This window comes from Rhea americana, unplaced genomic scaffold (genome assembly GCF_003343005.1).
Source record: "Rhea americana isolate MKP2758 unplaced genomic scaffold, rheAme1 scaffold_99, whole genome shotgun sequence".
NCBI lineage: Eukaryota > Metazoa > Chordata > Aves > Rheiformes > Rheidae > Rhea > Rhea americana.
Genome location: NW_028187188.1, coordinates 2002995 through 2030312, shown reverse-complemented (window position 1 = coordinate 2030312; position 27318 = coordinate 2002995). Strand labels below are relative to the sequence as shown.

General features: G+C 36.0%; 1 protein-coding gene across 1 annotated transcript in view; it reads left to right on the top strand.

The window, feature by feature from the left end:
* The window catches only part of TACR3 (tachykinin receptor 3), a 32537-nt gene extending 11023 nt beyond the window's left edge, over positions 1 to 21514 (top strand). Inside the window, exons 2-5 of the mRNA XM_085325600.1 lie at positions 3585 to 3773; positions 5260 to 5410; positions 19410 to 19606; positions 21199 to 21514. Of these exons, the coding sequence (XP_085181726.1) occupies positions 3585 to 3773; positions 5260 to 5410; positions 19410 to 19606; positions 21199 to 21514 (853 nt within the window). The remainder of the gene's footprint in view (positions 1 to 3584; positions 3774 to 5259; positions 5411 to 19409; positions 19607 to 21198) is intronic.
* The last annotated feature ends 5804 nt before the right edge of the window (positions 21515 to 27318 follow it).

Below are 27318 nucleotides of genomic sequence, written 5' to 3'. Positions count from 1 at the left end.
TGCAGAAGTTAAGATGCTGGCTCATCACTCAAATTTCAACATGAAAGACAGGCAGCTTGCTGTTTTACTGATCCATGCCCTTTGACTTATCTCACACAGATAGCTAATAGTTAGTATTTCCACCAGCACAGTTCTGAGTCATTAGAAAACACAAACAATCCATTCTATTAAAAAGTAGTCACCAGACAGGGAGATATAGAAACAGAATTTTATCTCAGTYGGAAGAATTACTGCTGGAAACTAATGGGAATAAGAATAATATTACTGAGTATAAGAAAAATATGAATGCAATAGAAAACTGACAATAGAACATAAAATAATGTCAATGTACAGCCTGAAGAAAATCAGCAATTGAAAAGAAAGATTCCAAGCTAGAAGGAGATGCCCTAAAAGTCTCACAAGCATATGAAAAATGACGACTTGTTTATGGGTTATCACCTACTATGGGTACAGATCATCAAGCATTTTAGATAACATTTGGCAACTCACACTCAAGCTAATTTAATAGACGGAACTCATGACTACATGCTTATCTTCATAACCATGTTGTACTTAATCTTTGGAGAGGAAGGGAAGTGTGGGTAGAGAATGACAATCCAATTCATTTATATTTTCATTAGATCTGTTATTCTATCTGGACAAAATATCYGAAACTACAAAAACAGAGCTCTTTCACAGTTTATATGTAATACCAAAAGCACCGGCTTTAGCTGAAACACAAACAGCAGGTAAAGGAGAAGGGAACTAACTACTCTGAAAGTGAAAGATACGAATACAGTAAAAAYAATAGAAAATAAAAGCCCTGAAATTCTAAATATGGAAATTGATGATTCAGAACTGAAGCTGTTTTAATTCACGGCCTGTTTCTAACAGCATTTAAATGATCTAGGTATTATTTTAGTTACCATGTTTACCAAGGGCCAAATACCAGAGTGATGGAATTTGATGGTTAACCAGAAAATGAGTTATTTTTTATAAAACAAGTATCTATTGTACAATTACCCATTGCCCAAGTGTGAAATTTCCAACAAGTAGGAATATCTTGAATGAAATTTGTTTGCCCTAGCAGTTAAATATTGATGCAAAAGATTATTTGCACATATTTTTCTTAAGAAGATTATTTTTATTATTATGGTGTTGTACCTAATGCCTGTGCCTATAAGTCTTGGACAAGTCTGCCTAGAGCCTAGGTGCATATAGTAACAAATCAGACAAGCCACACCTTCCGTTTTTTTAAAAGAATACAACTCTTCTAGTTGCAGCAGTACTTATTCATCCAAAAAATGATTAATTCAAACTGATGGCAGCTTTTCTACTGAATTCAAAGGATTTCAATTCAAATTCTGGTTAAAAATCTAGCAAAGCATACGTATTTGGAAGCCTAAACACAATCAGTCATCTAAAAATGTAAGAGTATTCATGATCTAAAAACGAGAGAAGATGAGAATGCGAAAAGTAAATATCATGAATGGCTTCAAATATTTTATGATATACAAATGCCCCAAGGACATGTACAAGAAAAACAACAATAATCACAAATAAGCATCACTTCAGAAGAGAATCTACTAACTCATACCTATTTACATACAAAACAACTCATTTTTTGTGAGTGTAAAGTAAATTCATTTGATAATTTAAGCCTCTCAGCAATACTAAAAGTCTCAATAAAAGCACAAAATATACATGTTTATGAAACAGTGATTTTTTTTCACACTATATGGTATCTTCAGCATAGAGTCTTGCCCTATAATGCCTATAATTGCCTGTGTAATCTTCAAAGTGGAAAATTATCTCTGAATCTATCCCAATCTATCTTTATATGAGGAGGAAATGTATATGAAGAGCAGATGAAGAGCCATATTACAAGATACACAATACAAGGAGGTAAACAGTAGTGGAACCTTACGTAAATACTTCCTAAACACCTATCAGCTGGAATAGGTGTGGTCTGATGTTCTATCTGCATTTAACACCTGAAATGGTCATAGAAAATGACAGTTGTCAGGCATGAAAATTGAAGGCCTACAATAAAAGCAAAGACAAAGTCATAAGTAAAAGGACCTTTAGGAAATCACCAAGTTGCCTCAATGATCTTCTCAAAGATGATCAGATGACTAGGCATGTGTACTGTGAAAGACAGTGGATGTATATAGGTAGTAACTATTCTTTGGTAATGAGCTTGCTTCTTTACAAATTAGTATTAATCCCTGTGACTGATGAAAAACTGTTGAAACTGATTCAGACATTCTCTTAGGAACTTGTAAAAACTCTCAGAAGTAGAATATTCAAGTTGTTTCTTCATATTCGTCAGTGCTGCCTGTCTGCTTCAGAGTTTTCACAAATGTGAAAATAAACAACACAAGGAAACACAGAATACAACAATACAATTTTGTTAACTTCCTTTTGACTTACCCTGGTTGTTCCTGAGGAGCTTCTTACAACACTCTTATTCTAATAATAATTTCAGAAACATGATGGCTTGGCAAACCCCAGGGCAGAATGTCAATGCTACCAATGTGTGCAGAAGGGCTGATCTTCAATGTCTTAAGTAAAGACCCCCTGAATACTTCCAAGGAAATTTGTTGATTTAAATTGCTGATTCTTTAACTCCTACATTACCTCACAAAGACTGCTGCATTTCAATCATTTACAAAATGATTTTTTTTAATGTGCTTTGAGAATCCTTTGGATCTGAAGCAAAATATCAATATAAATAATAATTTAGGTGAGTTTTGTAAAACATTAGGATGTCAAATTAGAGAACATATAGTTGATAATTCAGTATGTTACACTGGTAGCACAATACAGGTATATCCAGCACCTCAGTGGCTTTACAAAAGTACAAAAATTTCTTTAAATGTAATTATGGCAGGTACTTTGCAGCATTCTAATTAGCAGTGAAAGACAATTGTGAATTCTGTTCCAATTTAGTTAACACTAACAATGACTTTATAAGTCACAGTTTGATCCTTGATAAACGAAACAAAATGGAGCRATCGGGAAGTTCATGGAAAAGCTGTTAATTCAGTGTTTTGAATCTACACAGAGATCAAAAGATAGAAAGTAGGATTTACCTTACTGCCTGTCTTGGTGCCTTCCTGTTGCTCTTTTTACCATGCTTTTTAAAATTGTAATGACTCAGAGTAACCTTGTTACTGATTATTCTCATGTTCAAAARCTATCAGCACGCATGGTTTGCCAATACAATCACAGTGAATCAAAACTAATGCTATCCTACCTCAGAACATAGAACTGAGAGCTTTATACACATGTATGCTTTTGATGCTTTTGAATCAGATTCTTCTCTGACAGGATTAACTAGCTTCTTGTGAAATAGTTGCTGCACTGATATACCATAGTGAACAAGGTGCCCCCTAATTTTAAATTAATACTCAGTGAGCTTTTGTTTTCTTCCAGCACTTCCTTCATGGGAGCTGTACCAACCAAAGAGCACAATTCCACCAGAGCTACAGGATGACAAATATCAGTTTATATCCCCTACCCAACCCTAAGCTCTGGTGGMTTCTAGATATAGGCTTATCACTGAAGGTTTCTCATGCAAAGGTTTCTGTTTTCTTTTACAGGTATATGGCCATTATTGATCCCCTGAAACCCAGACTCTCTGCAACTGCTACCAAGGTTGTCATTGGAAGCATATGGATTTTGGCTGTTCTGCTGGCCCTTCCCCAGTGCCTCTACTCCATAACCAAGGTGATGCCTGGGAGAACTCTTTGCTATGTAGCATGGCCAGGTGGTCCAAAACAGCATTTTACGTAAGCTTTTGTTCTTTTTAACTTGTGTATGGTGATGTCTACACTTGCGTTTTACTTGGCAAAAGCTGTAGAGGATCATGCAGATACTCCACATGTAGATTAACTACTTCAGCCCTGACCATTCAGAGATGTAAAGTGGACTTTCTAAGTTAGGAAGATAGTGCATTTAAATTATAAATGGAACACAGCTGTTCATTCTCTTCAATTTCTATAAGCATTTACTATCTCATGCTGCACATGTTTACCATCATTGCTTCGCTTAAGACAACTACGTATATACAAGACAGATGTTCAGAAATTAGGACAGAATATGGAGTTTAGAGCAAACTTCCAGATCATCCTAACTATGAAAACAAGCACTTCCTGCCTCTCCTTGACAAATCAGAAATTTTTCACTGTATCTCTTCGTGAGAGGGTTGGATTTGCACACTTCATTCTGCTACACGACCACAGTTATCTTAGATATCCAACTGAATAAAAGATCTGCCAAGTCTGTAATCAGTTTTAGGTTATTCCACCAAAATAACCATAAACTAGATTGAATATATTTTGGTTATCCTACTGGCAGAATTAAGAACAAGTGGTTACTTAGCCATAGAATTATTTGCCCTTCTATGTCTTTGTTAGCATGAAGGATGAACTGTGCTCAAGGTCGAAAAACTGTGTAACCACCTAGCATCACAAGTGACCTTTTCTCTTTCAGGCAGGTGAAAGAGGCTCTGATAATACATGATTTTTATCACTATAGGAGCCATCCACAGATATTTATTTATAGGACAGTAAGGTCACTCTGTGACGCCTGGGTATTCTTCACTGATTGTTCAATGGGATTTCATCTGAAGATAGCATTTAACCAGCAACTAACAGGAAGAAAAAGCAGTAGCTTTTTTTCCCCCACACACTTCAGCAGAGATGACTGAATGCACATAGGCAGCAGATCTGCCATATGAGAAGGCATCTTTTACGTTAACTAACACAGGATGTTTGTTAGTGCCTTTGTATAAAAACACTATTAAAGTATTTTTTTTCCTCTTTCATTTATGGTCCAAACTAGAGCTCAAAACCCCTAGCTTGCCTTTAGCATACTTGGCTGTGTAATATTCAAATGGATTCAGCTAGTTATGGACAAAGATATGTTATTCTGCAGTTATTAACCATGATTTTGATGAAGTCATTCTCAATTTATGCCAGTACCTGTTCAGAATCAAAACTAGAGAGCTCATAAAGCACTTGCATTTAAATGTAAATACATTTGCAGTTCCCTGTGAGACTTTTTCAAGAAGTCAATGAAAGCAGTAAGGCAGATGAACATCTTGTCAAGCTGGGCACAGATCCAGGCAAAGGTAACCCCAATTCTCYACCCATGGACTAACAAATAATACAAAAGATGCTTTGTGTTACAGTAACACTGCTAACTTCTAATAACACATTCCTTCTGAGTAGCTCCTCCAAAAGCACTTATCAGCTTAACTCTTTCTCATTGCAGGTATCATCTCATTGTGATTGTTCTGGTCTACTGCTTTCCACTGCTTGTCATGGGCATCACTTACAGCATAGTAGGAATTACCCTCTGGGGAGGAGAAATCCCAGGTGACACATCTGACAAATATCATGAGCAGCTCAAAGCTAAGAGAAAGGTACTGTTCCATTAAACCTCACTATGTGAATCCTGCTAATATCACATGTAATTAAGTTGCAAAATATGACAGTATTTTCTATCAGAAACACAAYGTCATTTGAAGCAACAGTAACACAAGATTTACTTCAATAAAAAATTTGATTGAGTTTGACAAGCTGTCCTCTACATTCACTAGCTCTTCTTTTTCTAACTTCATTGTTCTTCATTTAAATAAAACCAATGTTTGGATTTTAACTTTTTAATCCACCTATAGGTGCATGTAGTATATCTGGTGTTTGAAAACTAASTCCACATGTTTAGCCTTCGCAGAAAAAGAATGGGCTTTGAACAATGGGGTATCAAAGCATTTGCTCCTCTTCAGACAGATTCTTATCCTACTAAAAAAAAAAAGTGTAATTTTCAGTAGATTAAGGATGAGGCATCTTTGAGATGACAGCTGATCAGCCTTTAATAACAAATGATTTAGGTTTGAAATAAAAAACATTTTTGGTGTGAAAAACAACAAATTACTTTTTCCAGTAATTTTCTTTCATTGTAAGTATTGCCTAATCCAATAACACTGTGCATTGCTTATGGAATGATTGACAACAGTTTTCAAGATGTTTCAATGGCAGGAAGAACTTTTTTTTTTTTTAATATATGTAACTTTCTCTTTAACTGCATAGCATAAATGTCTTCAAAATAGCAAAATGTAGAGTGAATAATGAGCAAGCCCATCAGATTATTTCTGATAATTTTTCGTACTAGAACGTGTCTAATTTTTTGGATTGGTACCCCACACATGGAATTCTAACTCACACTAATGAACACATTTTCAATTGCTCAGTTTCTCTTCCTGACACCTTTAGTACATTTGACTGGACATCTCTATATTGAACACAGATCTTGCTACCACCCCAGACCTGAGTCAGTAGGAGATCTTCTATAAATAATGGGGAACACCAATGCTCCCATTCCTTTCAGGTCACTGCCAGGAACATGTAAGTGGTTTTGCCCAAACACTACATAAGAAGGAGTTGCAATGGCAGAGGATCTATGAAAGGAAAGATTTGGATCATTTTCTCATTCGTATATCTTCAGACACATTAAAGACAAATGCAAAACCCTCTATGCCAAGTTTCAGTTGTCAGAATGGTAGACATGCTTAGGCAGGGTTACAGTGTGATGTGCAATTTCTCCCATCGTACCAGATAGGTTATTTGYTTTGGTCTTTACATAGCTCTTTTAAGAGGGAAAAGTGCTATCCTCTCTTAAGGAAACAAAATACATTTTGACTGGTATTGTCACTACTATTGCCTTGTAATATTTCAAAGATTATTTGGTATATGAGCTGTGAGATAATGACAAAAAAGTCATCCTGGAAAACTAAAAAGTTTGCTTTACATACTAGTCCCTAGGTCAAATTACTGGACTCATTTCCAGAAGTGCTGACAGCATTTCAAAAGATCAGGTTTTAAGTCTTCAATGTTATCCATAAAAGCCCAATGTTACCATTAAAATATCTGTCATGCAGATTACCACTTATCAAAAAATATATTTCCAAAGGTACAAAACGACCTTTCCTMCAGAATGCAAGCAAGTGAAAAGTTTTCACTGGTCAGTTAACTGTGCTATTTCCAATATTATCTTTTGAACCATAAAAAAAAAAAAAAAGGAAAGAAAGAAATACTCTCTGGAGGATGTCTGGGGTCTAACTGTGAAAACAAACTGAGAAATCACTGTATAATCAATACAGTTTGCAAAAGCAAGTGTGGAAAGAAGATTATTAACAGTAATAACTTGGAGAACTAGGAGATCCCAGAATTGCAGCATCTTTCATCATAAAGACTAAGTAAAATGAACAGCTTATGTCTAATGATACTAAAGGTCTCTGAAGAAAAAAGCTGGTATTCACTGTACTCTTCACTATGAAGAGTCCAATTAAAATCCTTGAAAACATATCTTTTGAACTCTAAATATATGCAAGAGACCAAGAACAGCATCCTTCATTAACTGGTTTTGAATGTGAAAGTAGTGGAATACATGCCTTCAATATGTGCAATATGGGGATTAAATTACGTGCAGATAAATTGTAACTGCATCAGTGACTTTATTAGCAAAGCCTCATGACAGCTCTTCAGTTCCACTGCTGTGCTCTCAGACAGGATTCATGAAATAACTGGTATTTGGAAAGATGAATCACAACTGGTCATTTATGGAGATAAATTAACAAACTAGAATCCCAATTATCACTCATCCTGCCTCTGATAACAGAGTGATAAAGAGTGATAAASAGTGAGAAAGAGCTCTCCTTTATTAAAACAGGAAATGATCTGCCCTTCTTTCTATTTAGCATAGACATAACTAAGCATATGGAAAGTCTGTACTGACTATACTTATAATGAAGAGGAAATACCAAATAGCAGGCTGTATGTTACATATTATGCCACGATGCAGTGCAGAAGATGTTTGATTAAGATTGCTTGAAATGGTGTTTAATGTTGCCAGTTAGTGAACAGTTCATTTAAGACCTTTTAAAGAAATCATGTTTCCCGATAAAAGATTTGAAACTTGATTAAGTTAACAGTTGAATAGATATTCTTATCATTTATATGCAGCTGTGCAATACACCCCAAATTATTCTGAAAGCAACCTCAAATAATAACAAAGAATTTCATACTACACACTACAYGCTTAGTATCTTTAAGGGTCAAAGACTTGAAATTTTTAGAAATTCAGAACTGCAAGGGAATACTATTACTACTTTGAGAAACCATTTTGGGAGATGCTATTTCATGACAGGAACAGACAATTATCTACCATTCATAAAATGCACCAGGCCAGGGCTAGACAAAGCATTAGACCAGCAGCTTCAGATCTCAGTCCATTTTGAGTAATGCTCTGTCCTGATTCAAGCTCCAACATTTGAACCACATTTTTATTTTCTTAATAGATCAAGCGTCTCAGGGACTGATCCCTTTAAATTTGCCTGGAATCTGTCTTTCAAACAATTATGACATGTAGGGACTTTTCAGCCACTACCTCTTTTTCTTAAAGCTCCTGTCATGAGACTCATGTTCAGCTGTTTTATTCTCCTGCAACTCCCATTTTCACAAGATGGAATTATAGTTTCAGTACTGTGAGACACAATGAAGTTTACATAGGTGGCTTACAGCATCATTATCAATTTTTTTTAGGCCAAAGTGTTCTTCACACTCAAATGCAAATACTTAGTTTTGTTCTCAAATTTGGTCTCTCAACTGTTTACTTTATTTAGTCCTCTATTCCAATCCCCCTTCCAACTTTATTAACCTGCAAAAGGAGATAATCATGTTCAGTAAAGATCCAGTCAACCAGTTACTGCTGACTTTCTCAAAATAGATGCAGTTTTGATACTATGTTCTTATGACAAAATAATGTTTTTCACAGCAGAAGATACCATTGTCTTGTCTGAATAGAAAGAATAAGAATACTCTCCTTAACTTTTATATCTTATCTTTACAATTCTCCTTACCTCTAGCTGTCAACTTTATGACAATGCTACTTCAATGTGCATCTCCTTTGGCAATTTTCATGATTCCTCTATAGTTATGGCTCTTCCAGTAGTCTCTGCTTCTCTTGACACAGTCAGCTTTGGTCTTATCTCAACTCCTTACTGCAAAAGAGTTCGAATAAAAGCCATATTTTTCCCCATATCAAAATCTTTTTGCAAATCTGTAAATACAAGCTCAGAAAAACAAATGCGTATTTGCTAGTGACTCTCAGTATTGTAGGAAACACTAGAGAGATTGTCAGGTTTACTAGCCTAATTACATAAGAAAATTTGCAAAGCTTTATATACATATTGATAGCAAAAGTAAATATTCCATATCCATTTACACTCAAATGTATCTACTTAATCAATTAACACAGTATGTGCAACACAGTGGAGGAGAAAATAAAAAGCAGAAAATTTATAATTGCTATCTGAAAAGATGCTCAGAACAACATGGGACTGCTCAGGAATGACGATGTTAAGAGGGACACCCCTGAACATGAATTTTAAATATTACATAGTGTGAGAAGCCAAATTTAGTAAGAAAACAGCATAATTTGTTTTCCAAATACGAGTTAGAACAGTTAGGTGAAATATTCAAAAATCATCCAAAATTAATGTGTGGGAAGCTTTTAGTAGATAAAACAGAACTAGCCAGATGAAGTCTTGCAGGACTACAGATTAATGTTAAAAAAGTCATCTCAACTCAACAATTTTAAATATATCCAGAAAGATTGTGCTATATTCCTTTATCAAATAGCAATACAGCTATAGAAATACAGCTCAGCTCTCCTCTGAAGTTAGGTTCATCTTAAGTCATATGGCTTATGCTTTATGAAATTATTTTAGAAATGAAATCAATTTGAACATTTTAGTACTAATGAGCCTGGGCAAGTTCTAAACGTTATGTGGTTGTCTTTCACATGTGCACATTTTTCTTAAAGAAAAAAAATCCAGGAAGAAGGAATTTTTGGGAGCATTTTCAGCATTTGCATCTAAAGAGCAAATCTAAACCAAGCATCCTGAACCTGAAATCTGGTAAAGATTGCCTAGTTTCAAGTTCAGTTATGATTTTTCCCATTTAACAGCTCTCTAAATGACAGATACACAAGACATGCATGTACTGCATGTCTTAGATTTCTTCATTAGAAGTGACCTGGCCCTCCCTACAATCTGCATGAACTCCAGTTATCATCTGTTTCTATTCCTTTGTAGTAGTTTAGACTTTTTATCTGTTACTGAATTATCACATCCTATTTCACAATGAGAACTAAATGTAATCAGTGGTATCTTAAAACATTTTCCACTGTGCTTCCTTTATTTTTTATTACAGGGGGCATTTTCTCTCCACCCACTTACTGTGTCTGTTTTTAGAACTGCTGTATGGCCTGATTTAAATGGCAGGCTTTCTCTGAGAGACTTAGACCACAGCCATTTAACAGATATTTAGCTTGTGTAAATATATTGAGACTGGTGATCTGTTCCCCTAGGGAAATAAATCATAGAAGTACATGTGTGATGCTAGTATATCACTACATGCAACTGTCACATATGTTATGTTATTCTTCTTATTGACTCAGATGCCATTTGAGGATCATTAACTCCTAAAATACTATTTCTAAAATTAATGTTTCATTTCCTCATTAGAATTCACCATAAAAAAAAAAAAAAAACCTCTTTCCTGCATCAGAGAAAAATAACATGTTATCGTCAATTTACACTGTACTATTCTTGATGGAGTTCAGAAAAGAAGAAAGTCTAAGGGTTAATGCTGGTAGTTAGTGAGACATTATTATTCCTCTAGCAGTAAAAATTTTATTTTCAGCACTTTGCACCTTCTAAGTCAAAATGTAAAGCCAAATTGATAAATTAAATGTGTATTAAATGTGTTTATTATTATAAATAAGTATGCTCAAGAACTAAAAACATTTGCAGCAAGACTAGAAATTACCAAGGTAGGCCAATTTTACTAATAACATCAACCAGACAAGAGTGCTTGTTCAGATGTGCTAACATGGGCCATATCTGAGGGCATAAGGCCTTTACAACAGGTCATGCAAGCATACGTTGCTACCATCAAAATCAACATCAAGATTAATTAGATCATTAAGCCCCAATAACCTCTTTCCTCTATATGGGTTAAAAAGGATAGATGGACCATTCCAGATGGTTCTGCACTTAATGAAAATTAATTTGGGTTTTATGAAATGTGAAATTAGCACCAAGCATGAGGAAGTAAAGCCACTGGGTAAGTCAACAACACCATTCCTCTACAATGGTGTTTTCAAAGCTTCATATGCACCTCAGCTATCATAAAGCAGTCAAAAAGTGAGTGAGATAGATGACAGAAGTAAGACAGGGTCTTCAAACTGACCATGCTACATCATTCACACTAAATGCAGTACTAGTAACCACTGTCAAGCAAACACATCAGAGAGGTATTTATAGTAACTGAATTCTCTGAGGTTGAACTGCTTTTTTCTTCTTGGTCTGCTTTGATAACTGTCAGTCTTATTCATATAAAAATGTATCTGTAAGTGTTTCTGAATTTTGGCTGAGAGAAGACGACATACAAGCCTAGGAAAAGTGAAATACTTCAGTGAAGTGCAACTGCATCCTTTATAGCCATCACGTAATTAAAGCTATTGAAAACCCTTTTGAAAAGCTGTATTGAATCAAATCTGAGGAGAAATGGGACTAGACCAGCAGCTGCTTTTATCACCCCTCCAAAAGCAAACTCATCCCTAGCTTACAAGGCACCAGATGTTGAACCCTGTCTAGATCTTTCTTCTCTTATTCCTTGGATGTCAATTTTTATCTATCAACATTAAAAAGTTAAATGAATATAGGACTCAAAGTAGCCTCAGGGCCTAATGCCCATCATCACAGGCAATCCAGAATTCTTCTGATATCAAAAGCTCCATCCTAAAATCAGTTTGCCTTCTGGCCCATTACTTCCAATTTAAAGTGTTCCAAAATCTCACTATTCCCAGAGTTCCAGTTTCCAGGCTAAATTTACTTATGAACAGCTTTACTTATGCCAATATTTTCTATTAGTTTAACTAACTATTATCCCATGTTGGTGCTGCTGCTGCAGGTGTTTGAATTAAAGTTATATCCTCTCTTGACCTTCATTTACATTCATCACACAAATGAAACAAGCAAGTGTTCTTTTATATAAGAATATCTATACACAATGAGTGATCAAAACCACACAAGGAATGCCAGAGATGAAGTCTCACCATGCTCTTGCATATTAACACTTTCCTCTCTCCACTGAAAATGCCTCATCTGGAACATCCTAACATTTCATCACATTTCTTTGGTCATGCTGTAAGGAATCAATGCATGTATATTGCTCTCTTCCTCATATGTTCACAACAGGTAACTCCACACCTCACGCCAGAAAAATTTATTAGTCCCCAAATCAGCAAATCCCACAATTTTTCTGAGTATGATCCTAATTACAGAACAGTGTCAAGCAATCCCCCAAACTAGCACAGCACCAGTTTCTATTTGTCTGTGGTATCTGTGATTACCATGCCCCAACTCAGACACAACCACTACAGACACTACACTAAATGTATCATTAGTGCTTTGATTTTTGAAGTTGCATTTCTGCTCCTGAAGTTTTGAAAACATCCAAGTTCTTCTTCTGTTATACTTCTGTATCAGCAATGCTGCACAATGGTGTATTCTTACCAAAAGTATTTGGCATACTCTTATTCTTTCATCCCTAGCTCCTCAATAAATATATTAAATGAGATTAGTCTCAAAACTGACACCTAAAGAACATTTCCTGGATGGAAGGGAGATTGCTGTTAAATACTAATATTTTTTTTTCTCATTTCTATTATCTTTCCAGCAAAAAGTCTTCCCCAAATCTTGCTCATTAGTGAAACGCAGTAGTTAAAGGTTACCTGTGAAAACTAGCAACAATGTCTCTGATTCTGCTTCCAGGAACTCTTACTACCATAACCCTAACTGGCAAAAGTGAAATACATTTGTTAACATGTTAAATACAAACAAGGCCTGATAAAGCCAGAATCTAATTTCACAAACTGTTACACATGCCTAAAACAAGTTTTATAACACTGTAGAAGGGGAGGTAGTATGTTTTCTGTGAAGAACTGATGGTAATTGTCTGTTGTTCGTCTCTATAGCTCTGTTTGGGTGCTCCAGCATTGTTCATGTAGTAAACACATGAACATACGAAGCACATGAGAATGTGTGTTCTACTAATATGTTCAGAACAACTGCCCCATACCCATTGAGACTGATACCCCTCAGACTTACTGGATTGCTATTAACACAGAGGTAAAAATTGCTAGTTGTGAGTAACTGCTATCACAAGTAAAGGCTTACAGAATAGGGATCTTTGTCTTTATTTTGATGTATGCTTACAAAAAGCTCCTAAAGGTATATAAGGCCAGAATATCACATGAATAACAACTGTCTGGTGAAAGTATTAGCAGGAGAACATATCTCTTATTATTCTGATCAATAATATATTCCCTTAGGTATTAAAAATCTTAAAAAGAACACAAATAGATTATTGAGTAAAACCTGATGTGGGCTTTTTTATTTACTATTAATTAAATTCTGAAGTTCTTGCACAATTCATATACTGACAAAATATTCCTTCTTCCCTTCCCCTCCACTTTTTCTGTGTGTGTGTGTGTGTGTGTGTGTGTGTGTGTGTGTGTGTGTTTTGTTTTTTTTGGTTTTTTTTGTTCCAGCAGTGCTAGGCAGCATGGTCAATATTCTGAAAAAAAAAAATTCTTTGAAACTGTGGAGAAAAGAACTATTAAATCTTTTCCATTATCCAGTATATGAATACCCATTGGAAACATAAAGAACAAGGGAACAAGTATTCTTAACGTTGTGTGTTGTAATTCTGGTTTTAAAGTCTCACTCTTCACATGCTCAGCTTCCCCAGAGAAGACTGAGACATAAGATACGGAGAAATTATTTCAATTATATGTTAAAAGAAACCAAAATTAACTATCCATAATCAAAATATTTTTTACAGAGCTACTTTATAGGCTTAAAACTTCAAAAAGATAGGATTCATCCTTTCTCCTTTACAGAAACTCAGACAATTAACCAGGCTTTCTTCTGTTCCTGGGGTTTTACAGGCCTTTTGGCAATTCATTTAAGAATTCACCCATAATTGYTACCTTGTTGTGGTAAAAATAAAGTCGAATCTCCTGATCCTTTTCCAAATTGCATTTAAAAACTCATACATAATGAAATACACTGATGATTCTGAAAGATGCCATACTCCACTCTATCTATCAAAGGTTACAACACACTCAGCAGCAGCACAAGCTTCTGCTCGTTGTCTTTCAACTTTTCCTAAAAATTCAGCTATGAATGAGGAATGTATCACTCCACACTCATCACCTATGCCTGAAGTAGCAACCACAACAGTGTAAAAGAACACCAAACTGTAAAACTGGCTTTATGCCATGCATAAATCTTGCACAGTAAGTACCTACTGACAGACTGATACAAGGTTTCTGATTACAACTGTATGAGCTTGGGCAATTGCATTTCTTTTTTGAAGGAGAAATATCCCAAGGCTATCACCTCTCTTCTTATAATACAGTTGGCAACAACTCTGGATCAGTAGCAGAGGTAACAGACTTATTCTGCATGGTCAGTGAGTAAGTTCTGGAATACACACTTAAAACTTCCCTGATGTTTCTCCTCTGTAGTTCTGTATCTCACATCACATGTGGTAGAAACCTCATGTGAAGTATTAGTCTGGTAGCAGTCCAAGGCCAGCTAGGTCAGTTTAACAGCACCTCATATTTTTAAGAATAGAAATACATCGGATTAAAAGGAGTAAAAATTATGGTTTTTTCCTAATAAATGAATAACTTCATATAGTCATTTATGAAACAACAAAAACAAATCGAGTACATCCAATGCCAAATATAAACCTCAGATAGCACGAGCATAATAATTTACTCTTAMCTCAATTTAAATTAAAATAGGACTGAGTGAACATTACTGTTTTTAGTTTCTTCTCTCGGATTGAAAAGCATGCAAAAGTAGCATAGTGTACACCATTAATTGTTCTAGGGCATATCTACACAAGGAGACTATTGTAAAATAAGTGATGACATAACTTTTAAGTGCAAAAGCACTAGCTCAGCTTTTTCACTTTTTTAGCACTAGTTCTCAGGTGAGTACATATTCACTAATGTCTGTCTCTCAACAGCCACTCTGGGTCATTTTCTCAAGAACGTGAACTCCTTGTGCTCCCCTACACTGAAGGGCAAGGCAATACTCCAAGGCTACCAACCTTTGCTTGTAGTCCAGATTACAGTAATCATCTCAACAGCAGATGTTAGTGTATTTTCTTATATTTAACAGTCTCTTACGAGAAATCAAGACACTTACCGTATAAAGTAATGTAAAACTGGTGGCTACTTTCTCCCACACACACCTGCCAATGAGATCCTTGTAAAATCATCTCTACTCAGGACAAAAAGCATGACAAAAAGATGAGAAGATTTACTCCTAGGGATAATTCTGTATTTGCTGAGAGAATCTTATCGTCAAGCTCACTGTTACAGCCATACTCCATTTCGGAATTTAACCCCCCAAAAACAAAAACAGACAGAAAGGACTTGCACTGTCTTATGTACCGCTCTCCCTGCTCTGTAGTATCTGTGCGCTAGACATATAGGCCTCCAATACTATGCCTCAGAGAATCAATCATCAGCAAACTCATTCAGCAAAATTCTGAAAAGTTATTTCCAGGAAAGGTACAGACAGCCATGCAACATCAGAATAGTATAATTTTAAAATGGCAGTAGTCAAGTCTGTTCAAGTAAAAAGTCAGAACTGCTTCGATTTGGAGGGGAAAAAACAATATTTCAGCATTTGTAAGACAGTAATCTGATGCTGAAATACTTCATATAAGAATCTTTTTTTTCAACTTTATTACTTAAATAACAAAATAAGTGATCATGAATTCTGTTCATATGAAGGGACAAAATTGAATAGAAAAGTAGTTGCTTTTTTTTTTTTTTTTTTTTTTTAAACATAACTGAGAAAAAAAATGGATGAAAAGTGAAAGTCAGAGCAAAAGAATATTTTGTGGAGCACTGAAACTGGCATGTGTCCTACCTAATTGAAAGAAATCCTGCACTTTAAAGCTTTCTGATTCTTTCTCCTTCAAAATCTGCATCTATTTCACTTATTAGGAACATATCCTTGCTACAGGCTAAAGGAGTACAGACGATCCCTGAGCTTGCAAAAATGATATGAGAAACCACAGTATTTGGTATCTCAGCAAACAGTCCAATCTCTGTACTAATGCTGGTAGAGTTACCTTGAAATCCTAATGTTCTTGCAAAAGACAGACTGTGATTTATTCCAGGCAAGTGTCGGGGGAAAGAGACATAATGGCGTTCCATTCTCTCTGGTGCTTAGTCTGCAAGCATGTTCATATTTGTCCCCAGGGTTAGGAAGTGGATCTACTGACTGCATGCTACCATGCTGAGGGAAATACTTTGTGCAAGGTTACTTTAGCAGTTTGTTTCTTCTCCAAGAGCACAAAGCAGAAAGAGAACACATTGAGCTCCCAGAGATTATTTCTGAATTGCATTTAATATTCATGTTTGAGCTGTGCTCATGGATAAACAATATCCATGAATGCGTAAACTAAGAAGTTCTTACGGAGTATGGTTTTTTAAAGTCTTTGCTCTGTTTCTCATTTACATCTCCATAACCCAGGAGTAAAAACTCTGAAATTAATGAAGTTGTTGACTGTGAAACTGGTGCATATATAAAGCCAGAAGCAAAATCCCTGACCTTGTAGAAGTAGCAATATCAAAGATGCCGTTGAAAGACAATGAAGAGCTGCCAAGCAGTTTGAAAATTAAATGATAGCTTGGCCTAAGTCTTAGATACTGATGGCAAACCAATATATTGAGAGTATTTCTAAATATTGCTATAGTCTCTTGGCATCAATTAATTCTCTGGAAAGTGTGCCTTTTACTCCTAATATTGAAAGAGCTGTTCTCTATGCTATATCTAAATCAGACTAATTTTTAAGCTATTTTTCATGCACAATAAGAACAGGAAGGAAAAAAAACTATTCTGTTTACAGAGAGCAGCAAATCTTTTATCCTCTTTCCCTTTTACAGCATCAAATGTTTTACAATACAAGCAAACTCACAAATTAATTCCAATAAAACTACATGTGCTTTGTTATTTATGAAAGAATGCTGCTTATTCAGGACAGAAAGGACTTAAAGGGACCATCAAGACTATAAAGCACATAAAATAAATAAATAAAGCTACTTCAACAGATATATTTTTTGTTAGGCATAGGCAGAAGTCTGCAGGATCAATGTCAGCAGGAAATGCTGCTGAAATCAAAATACAAAATGCTTTGATTTTTCCATCATATTCCAAAGCCAGCCTCAAGGCTTCTCTAAAGGTTGTGCAACTGTCAAAGGGCTCAGTACAATTCATTTTAACAAAATATAGAAGTCTCAGAACAGAATAACACCCYGTTCCTCCAGCCACACTGCTCACAGTATGCTAGGGGAGCTTGGACAGAATGCCAGCAGAATTTAGACGCAGGTTGGTGATGCCCACTGCAGTCACAGATTTTGAAAAGCCCTCCGTGGCAAAATGGTGGCAGGARCAGAACTAGAGCTAAGTATAACTGAATTCAGTATTTTCTGGTTTGCTTGCCTTAGAAATGTTTCTGAATGCACAACAGCAAACTCTTATTAATGAATTCTATGCAACAGAGGAAAAAGCAATTGAAAAATTGAAAAATCTCAAAAAAACAGAATAGGCATCTTAGAAAATAAAAGAACTTTGTTATTGTCAGTGTCACAGGTCTAAGTATGCCAAACAAAATAAAACCTATTCAGGCTCTCTTATCCTCTGCAGCTGAACATGCACAGTGTCACTACAGAATGCCACCATGCAGAGGGAAGAGACAACCAGGTTTGGGGGCAAAGTCTGTTTCATTTATTTTCCCCATGTCMTGATTGAGCTTTACTCTCTACTGGCATTTATATTCATTCATCAGGATTTACACAAGGTCAAATTAAAGTATCCTGGGTGTATAGACCTTGAAGGTAGTTCCTGTTCACAGCTATTGATCACCAACTACAGAAGAAATTTAACACGATTTGGAAAGAGCAAGGGAATGGACAAGAACCATAGCATAAGCTGTAAAGTGCTGTCTTGTACTGTGTGCATGCTGGTCTCTACTTGAGGAAATTGTCAACAATTTTGCTAGCCTTGCTAAAGAGAATGTATTTTTATGGTATTATTTCAGATGTGTAAGTTAGTTCAGAAATGTCTATTCACATAAAGTCATCACCTCTTCCTCCCTCAAAAAAACACATTGATGTCTGTACCCTCACATATAGTCCAATATTAATCTATACACACCTAGATATAGGCATACAAATACACACTCACAGCATGGGAGTGATGTTACATTTTGATGTGCTGCCCTCCCTTATAATACTGTTCTTTCTTCTGAAATGTTTTATAGTTAACTGATGAAAAGTGCTTCAGACAAATCAATGTAACAAAGATGTTGTTATATGTGTAGACAAATATAGTTTTTATATTAAGTGATGATTAATATACAGATCAGTGATAATGAGCATTCTCATCTCCTAAAATTTTGTACAGCACTCTCCAGCCAGCAGAAAGACTTCTAAATCAGTGCCAGATACCAAATGAAAAATTGCTATGCTTGCAACAAAACGTTATATGAGTTAAAGGCTGTATCATTAGATAAACATATCTATGTAAACTGAATGAATTAGGCTAACTGAAGTTTTGAAAAAAATATCAACTTAAGACATGTAGATACTCATAGTACAAGTGAACAAGAGACCTTCCCAGTACAGATCTATCATGTTTGGTTTCATTTAACCTACACAGAATAAAACCTTTTGTGTTAATTTGTGACGTATTGCTTTGAAAATGGTAGCTGGGCTAGTAGCTGATACATCTGAAGAAGAAAAAACAGTAGTGAAAAGCTTCCATGATTTTCATATTTTTTCCCCTCAAATGCMAAACAAAGCTCCTCTTTATTTGCATTTTACAGAAACTAAGGAAGATAATACATGCTACAATGACTACAGAGAACAACAGTCACCTGCCAGTGAAATTGGTAACCTCTAAAATTAAAGAGGATGATGCAGTTGCTCATTCCCTACTACCTACTCTTTACTCGAATCACATCTAATAATTTTGTTTAGGAAAAGGAGGATGTCCAGCAAAACATTTTAAATTTAAAAGACAAAAAGAAATGTAGGAAAGTCAGATTAAAAGGAAAATGATATAAAAGCATGCTCATCTTTGCTTTGACTAACTTCAATAATGAAACCATGCRACAAAATGATGAATTGATACTGAAATGGTGCTAGGAATAAAAAAAGGACAATGTGTATTATGAAATGGCATCATTACTTCCTTCTTTCAGGTGGTAAAAATGATGATTGTGGTTGTGCTGACATTTGCCATCTGCTGGCTGCCATACCACATTTACTTCATAGTTACTGGGATCTATCAACAATTAAATCGGTGGAAATACATTCAGCAAATCTATTTGGCCAGCTTTTGGCTTGCCATGAGCTCTACAATGTACAATCCCATTATCTACTGCTGTCTTAATAAGAGGTAAGAACTAGTTATGAAACAGTTGGTATATATGACTTAACAAGAATATAAATGGTTTAAGTACGATAAAAGATGATGACTCTCTGCTTTAGACTTCAGTCAGTGGGAAGCTAGAAAAAAAAAAATCTTCCTATGGAACTAGCTTTAAGTATAAACTTAAAGAACCAAATGCACACTTTCAGTAAATACTTCCGTTTGCTTAGAATTTCAGAACAAAATTCTGCATTCAGAAACCAGCCCATCCTGGTTCCACATACAAAATTTAAAAACTCGCAAGCGGTTTCCTACTCTTGGACTTCCAAAATAGATTATTAATTGTTAAATATATGCCAAAAATAAAGACTGTTACTAATGCAATACTCCGCAATTTATATGTTCACTAATTGTAGTCACAAACATATTTTGCAGTGCTGGAAGGCTATATTATAAAATGTGATTTACTATGTATTTCATACCCCAACATAAGTTTTCTAGTAAACTCTGAGGTCTGTAACAGGCTAATAAAATGGGTGTTTAAAGTCTTGTTACTCAATACTAAATTACAGGACTGTGATGGTAAGGCCTGAAAAGTCAGGCATAAAACCATTATGCTGTGAATTTCAAAGGCCCTTGTTGAGTTCAAGTATCTCACAGATACTTGGTAGTTTGAGTCTAGTTCTGGATTACAGAATGAACTCAATGTTGAGTTCCTAAAACTGCATTAATTCCATGCAGTACAGTCTGTTGGTGGGAATTTTTTCTGGTCAGTTCATGCAGTGTTGTCACCTATGATGGATCTGGCATTAGACAAGGTTGTAATATCCACACGAGTCTCATCTCCATACTAGTTAGGATATATTATTTAAGTATCTAGAAAGAGCATTATTTCAAGAGGAAGGAAAACCAAGCCCAAAATGAGGAGGACAGAAGGTAGCATGAAAAATAATAAAAGTCTAAAGATACTTCTTTATAGCTTCCTTTAGTAAAGCTCTATTTCCATTAGATAGTCTTTATTTTATATATTTATATTTTTTCTGGGACTGTTTCATTTATTACAAATGATTTGCCAAGTAATTCATGTGGCTATTACTTATTACATCTTTTGGCATAATTTTTAATTTAAGTCTCTCTGCTATAGAGGAAAATATAGCATCCCAGATTCCAGTATCCCTACTATGTCAGACAAAAGGTTTTTGTGAAGTTTCAGCTGAGAGATTATGAAAATATAGATGCAGATTTCATCGCAGAGCAAATCAAAACAATTCCTGTTGAGGCAATGCTATGAAATCTGGCCTTGATTTATAAGTATGGGCAAAGGAAGGGAAATTGAGTAACTGGAAAATGTCAATGCTACAATGCACAGAAAGCATATGGAAAATGAACTAACAGAAATGAACTATTATCCAGTATTCATTTTTTGCCTGCTCAGACTTTACTCAAACTTTACTCCAACTGATTTACCTACAAACAGCACTAGGGGCCAAGGGAGTAGTAAAGTAGCTGCATCCTGTCAGCACAGTATTACGCATCCTCCCCAAAAGTCATGTCTTCGAATGAAGGTCTGTGGCTGGCTCTGTTAAGCATAAGCTCTTACCAAGCACCTTTCTTCTCAGGTTTCGAGYTGGCTTCAAGCGAGCCTTCCGCTGGTGCCCCTTCATTGAGGTGTCCAACTACGACGAGCTGGAGCTCAAAGCAACCAGGTTACATCCCACCCAGCAAAGCAGCCTATACGCTGTGTCCAGAATGGAGTCCAGTATGACTGTAGTGTTTGACACTAACGATGGAGTTAATTCCCAGGCCAATCGTAAGAAAAAAGCAACTGCAAGGGATGTGAGCTTCAACGGCTGTTCACGCAAGAATTCCAAGACCACCTCTACAACCTCAAGTTTCATCGGTTCACCATACATATCAACAGATGATTATTCCTAAGCACTGCTTGGTGAGAGCTGCTAGAAGGGCAGCACTAGGCAGGAAAGACAATGCTATTCTCCTTGGAACTAAATATCCATGTAACAGGAAAGCAAACGTAATTCTGTTGATGAATCCTAGCTACAAATACCATGAACCTTCTTGGCTTCACTTTTGTGCTTTGGAGAAAAAGAAAAACTTCAAGACATCTGTATGCATCAGTCTGAAAGCAAAGTTGTATCTTGTACATAGTAAGGTTTGTAGGAATTATTTTAAGGAAGTCAATAGCATAAAAACATTGTCTCAGCTGACCTTTATCTGACCTGTGGCATTTATGTTTTACATCCTGTCACATTTCAGTAAGTTTTACTTAAAGTTCAAGTGCACTAGGTTTTCTATTATGTGTTTATTAATTCTACAATACTGAAGTTACATAAGATTTGTTTTAAAAATGAAGACCTGATAAGTCTCAGATCTATTTAGTTGTTCTACAATTTGTCCCTATCCCCAAGCAAACCAACAAGCTGAAGTCCATGACCCTAAGAGGAGCTTACTGATTGACTAGAAAGGTCAGAAATTCCCTAAAAGCTTTTAAACCAGGTATGTGCCTATAATAAAAAAAACACTGCAGCAATGAACCCTTTTCTCTGCAGATAATAGTCACACGTTTCAGCATGAAATACCTCCACCAAAAAAAAATAGTCAGGCAATTTTTCCAAATTTCTTCCTAGCTATACGCACTCAAATACCACTCTGTCTGCATCTGAAGACTTGTCAGGCATTGCTATGCACACAGTTTCCTAAATCAGTTCAGTCAAACTGTCTAGTCTGACATACATGGTGTTAGCAGCTGGAAAATGTAAAAGGTTCAGCCATAACACTTTAACAGCCTTGGATTAAGGTGCTATTACACATGTGTTATTTAGGAAGATTGTGAAAGACAGTAACGACCATTTTAGAGCTACAGGAAAATCAGCAGCCTCTTCATCTTGCTCTGCTGAAATCAAAACTGCATGTTCAGCCACAGACAAGTTTCTGCTACTGGAAAAAAGTCATTGCTCTAATCAGGGAAAGTTGCCAAACTACCAATAAGACTTGAGAATCAAAGTTTCTTCTCAATTATATCATTGAAAGCCAAGATAATCTCACCTCCACAGCGGTCAGTARGGTTAACACTAATGTGACTGTGGCAAGACCTTGATTCAAAGGCTATGTTATAGCAAAGCATGCAACACACTGATTTCAGAGGTATGATTTAGCAAAGAGTTAAATTAACCCAAAAGACWTTTAAAAATGGAATTAGTAACATTAATACCAGTCATTTCTGAAGTTGGTATCAATAGCAATATTTATTTTGACAAATGCTAATAATGACAAAATACCAATGGCATTTCTGTTCCTCTGTGAAAAGGTCTYTTGCCAACCTAAATAATATATCTTAAAAATGCTTCTGCACCTCACAGGGTCTTCCAGGCACATCCTAATATCTACTACTTTCTGCAATAATTTGGAGAGTCATTTTGTGGGCAGAAAATCTAGACATGGAAGGCTGAACTGGATTGTTTTGTGGTGGTTGAATTAACACTGTTAGAATGGGCAACCTGCAGGGAAGCTACTTTCTGAAAATGGCTAAAAGTAGTGCCTTTGGCTCTATAAAATTTCAGTAAATGAAAATGGCTCTAATTAGCAATGTTATAAAATATCTTGATACAATTTGTAGTCCAGGATATATAGATAYAATGAAATGGATATACTGCAGCATTTGTGAATTTCCTGATCTATTTGAACTTCAAAAGTGAGACAGCTTTTGTGACACAAGCTAGTCTATCAAGGATCAAGGGTAGTGAGAGTACAAGACTGACACTGACTGCCAAGATTAATCTCCTCCTGATGAATGTATGACATCATCAGCTAGGAGAAAGACAAACCCAAACATTCATGCTGCAAAATTAAGGTATATAAATCTGTGTCAAATACAGAAGCATTCTACAATTTGTTTTCTGGGTGATATTCATATTTTATGGCTTACTGGGAGTCTTAATTTGGGACACCTTTTGTACTTTTAAGAACTTGGTTCCAAATTTGGGTACTTACAGCAAGCATTGTTTTTGTCATTAAGAAATGTATCATAATACTAAACCAACATTCTCCCTATCCAGGACTTGACCCAAAATCCACTGAAGCCAAGAGTTCTGTTCACTGGTGGTTTTCCTTTTAAATGGCTATTCAAGCTTTTCAGATGTCTGCTTTTCTGAAAAATTAGCCTTCTTTTCAATCATGCTGTAATTGTTCTGATCTTATTTCCTTTAAAAAAGCCTACACTAATCCAGCAAATGTCATGCAATACCTACAAAAGTCATTTTTACTTTTTTTTTTTTTGCCTTGAATACTTTTTTCAGAATTTAAAATCTTCATAGGTGTTTAACTCAATTCTGCTGAGAAGGCTTAGAATAGTTACAAAACAACAAAAACCTCTAAGCATATTAGTCTAGTGGTGRTATATTACATGCATATATTGTAAAAATCTTTCATTGTTTATGTACAACTTTTGAGGAAGATATGTACACAGAATTTAAAGTTGTTCAATAAACTGTATTTTCTAATTGTGGCTATTACAAAATCAGTATTGATAAAAATCATATGAATATTCATTGTTATTTTATGTGATACGATTATAAAGAGTTTAATTTGTTGTTTTTAAATGTACAGTATAAATCTTTAAAAGCTGACTACAAAAACTTATGTGTCATAAAGGTACAAAACATCATCCTCATATACTTTTATAATCCTTGGTTCATAAATATTCAAGGAACAGTGGTGGCCCTCCTCACAGCAAGGTGCTGTGAGGTGCCGTGTTGTCTTTTAAAGAATTTCCCTGTTACCAAATATTTTAGGACATGACTGTTGGAAAAGTAAGCCAAAGATCATCTTGCAATATATTAGAGAGATGGTCCAAGAACACACTCAGCATTCCTGCATCTCTCCTCTGAAGTCACAAGATGCTCCTTTCCTCAAAGGAAAGGATCTGTGCTCATGCTCATAGTTGTATTTTAACAARACATTACAATAAAACATGGTGCTAATTTCTTCCCTCTTGTCTCAGCCAGACCTCAACGAATATGAAGGACTACACATTCAAACATGTAGTGCAGCAAAGCTGTAACCAACAGCAGGCTGCATTTCAATAACTATTTCTGAACATTTTCAGTAACAGTGTTCTCTTCCCCAAAACATTCATTATAGGCCTTCTCGCACTCCTCATTAACAGTAGAAGAAAGCAGGTCATCCTCAGTTTGTGCCAACAAGATTGCAGGAACTAGTGGCCTTCATACAGTGTACATTCCTTTATGTGCCCCCTCGTGCAGCCCTGTAACAGTCTCACAGCCTTGGTCCAGCCCTCAATCCACATTCTTTACTTTTACTGAGAGGTATGAAAACACGCAGCAGCAGAGCTAGCTCCTTACCAAGGGTAGTAGAGTAACAATACTCTGAAACAGCTAAACTTCAACAGCATTGGGAATAGTCTTCAGATCCTAAAGATCATCCAAGACATGAGCCCATCTTAGGGTTCCTACTACTTTATCCCAGGCTCACACTGCAGTCTGCCTCTAAAAGATTTATCTGAAGAGAAGATTTTGTTGAAAAACCAAATCTCCCTGACTTGCCATTCTGTAGTGAGGTTCCTGCAGTATGGGCCAGGTTTAAATCTCACATCTCCCGAGACACTATCTTCAATATCAGCTTTCTTTGTCATTCCCTTGACATAAGTAACTCCTAGAGGGGAGGGAGGAAAAAAAAAAAAAAAAAAAGCCAGCATGATAGAGCATTAGCTACACATAACTAAATTTAAACAAAGATTTTGGAAATTCAATTCATGGAGATTTGTACTTTTTTCCCCACAAGTTTTCGATATAAAAGCATGAAGTTGAGAGGAAAATGAACTCCAAGCATGTTCAAGGTTTTTATACAGGAAGTATTTAATAGACTACAACCTGTAGTTGTTTGGCAGGAATCCCTTGACAGTTGTCCTCCCTGTCCAGTTAAGTATTATTGTCAAGATTAGAAGGCATTGGCAAAACTGCACTACATCAGCTACCTGTAGCTTATTTATGTCTCATAACTAAATGTATCCATTGAGGAAGCTCATTAACCAATCCTAATATGAATTTTTTCCAAAGCAACACACAAAAGGTACTAGCATAGGGAAGGAAAGCAAAATGGAAACTTAAAAAGTTGTCGTCTTCAAATTTATATGAAAATTTTCAGGTGTGTTTTGGGCTTGGATGTTTCTCCTTTGACACCAGTGCATTTCTTTGGCAGGGGTACATAGCAGCTTCCTATGTCATTGACATTTCATTCCAATTGTCAAATTCTGAGTTTATAGAACTTTCAAGACTTTTGAAGTTGCCCCAACTCAGGTAAGAATTCAAATCTGTCATGCTACTTCCTCTCATTCAAGAAAGATTTAAATTCAGAGTTACAATTACTATATACTGTTTAACACATACTTCCACATAATACTGTGAATAGATGCAGGCAATATTGCCTAGTACACAACATCATTTACAAGTTTCAGATGAGTTCCTTATATTTAATAAGGCATTCAGTTCAACTTAGCCCTTTTCTTCTTCATGAGCAAAATTAAAGAAGTTCTATGTTCGTTACTCACAATGATTTGTTGAGTGGAATAAAGGATAACTCTTCAGCAGTCCATGAGCAGTTGCTGTGAGTATTTAAATTCGAATTGTTTCAGATGGGTTCATACATCACATGGTATACTTTTATTACCTAATTGGATTCCTCCTTACAGGGCGTTCCAGCCTCTCTGCTGTCTATAACACTGAAACAAACATATTGGATTATAGCTAGAATCGTATTTCCCAAAGCAAATGGTTGTATTTATAAATACCACACCTGCCTGTCACGAATACTCCGTAACAGCCTCCAGATTCAATATTTCCAAGAGTTCCTCAGCAGCAAGTTTTTCACTACAGTATTTGTGATGAAAACAAGCAAGGATGTCAACAGTCACATGAAATACATTTCTAAAGCATACTCGCTTTAAAAATTCATTGTTGCCCAGCCGGTTTGGATTTAAGAGCTTTAGCTTATAAATAAACTAATCATTTAGTCACAGGCACTCCCCAACTGAACACTACAAATCTGTTACACTTGAAATAGTCACACAACTCTCCTATAATATTGCCTATAATTTCATATGTAAATGAGAATAATAACAGATCATCTCTACAGATACTACACATCAAGCCTTCAGGCAAGCTCCTTTCCAAATGCAAGAGAAAAGTTCCTGCAGTGTCTCACAGATGGGCAGAGGTTCTGCCAGATGGCACCTGGCAAACAAAGGGCACAGAAAGATTCCAGCATCAAAGGACTCGACAGAAAGCCCAGCCAGCAGCTCTCTCCTGTCTACAATCCCATCCCTTGGATGTTAACTGAAAAACTTAAGACAGCCAGCAACACCTCAAAGATCAAAGGTATTGCATTTCTTGGCCTAAAGCTCTACTCAGTAAGACTTTGTCTGCACTAAAGAAATGAAGCTTTATGTTAAGAAATATGTCCCAATAATCAGTGTTCATTTGTTCTGCCTGAGTCTGGAAACTCTGAAGCATTTAGGCAGCCAACGCCACCAAGCAGTGATGAGCCAGGGGAAGCTACCCATCTGGAGTAGCTGTCCTATGGCTTAGTGAAATGAGGAAAAAAGTGATCTTTGCTTCCCTCCCTGCTCTCTGTACCCCAGTGCCTTCAGGGCCACTAACCAATGCCACTGCTGCCATCTACCCAGCTAATTTCTGAGAGGCAGCACC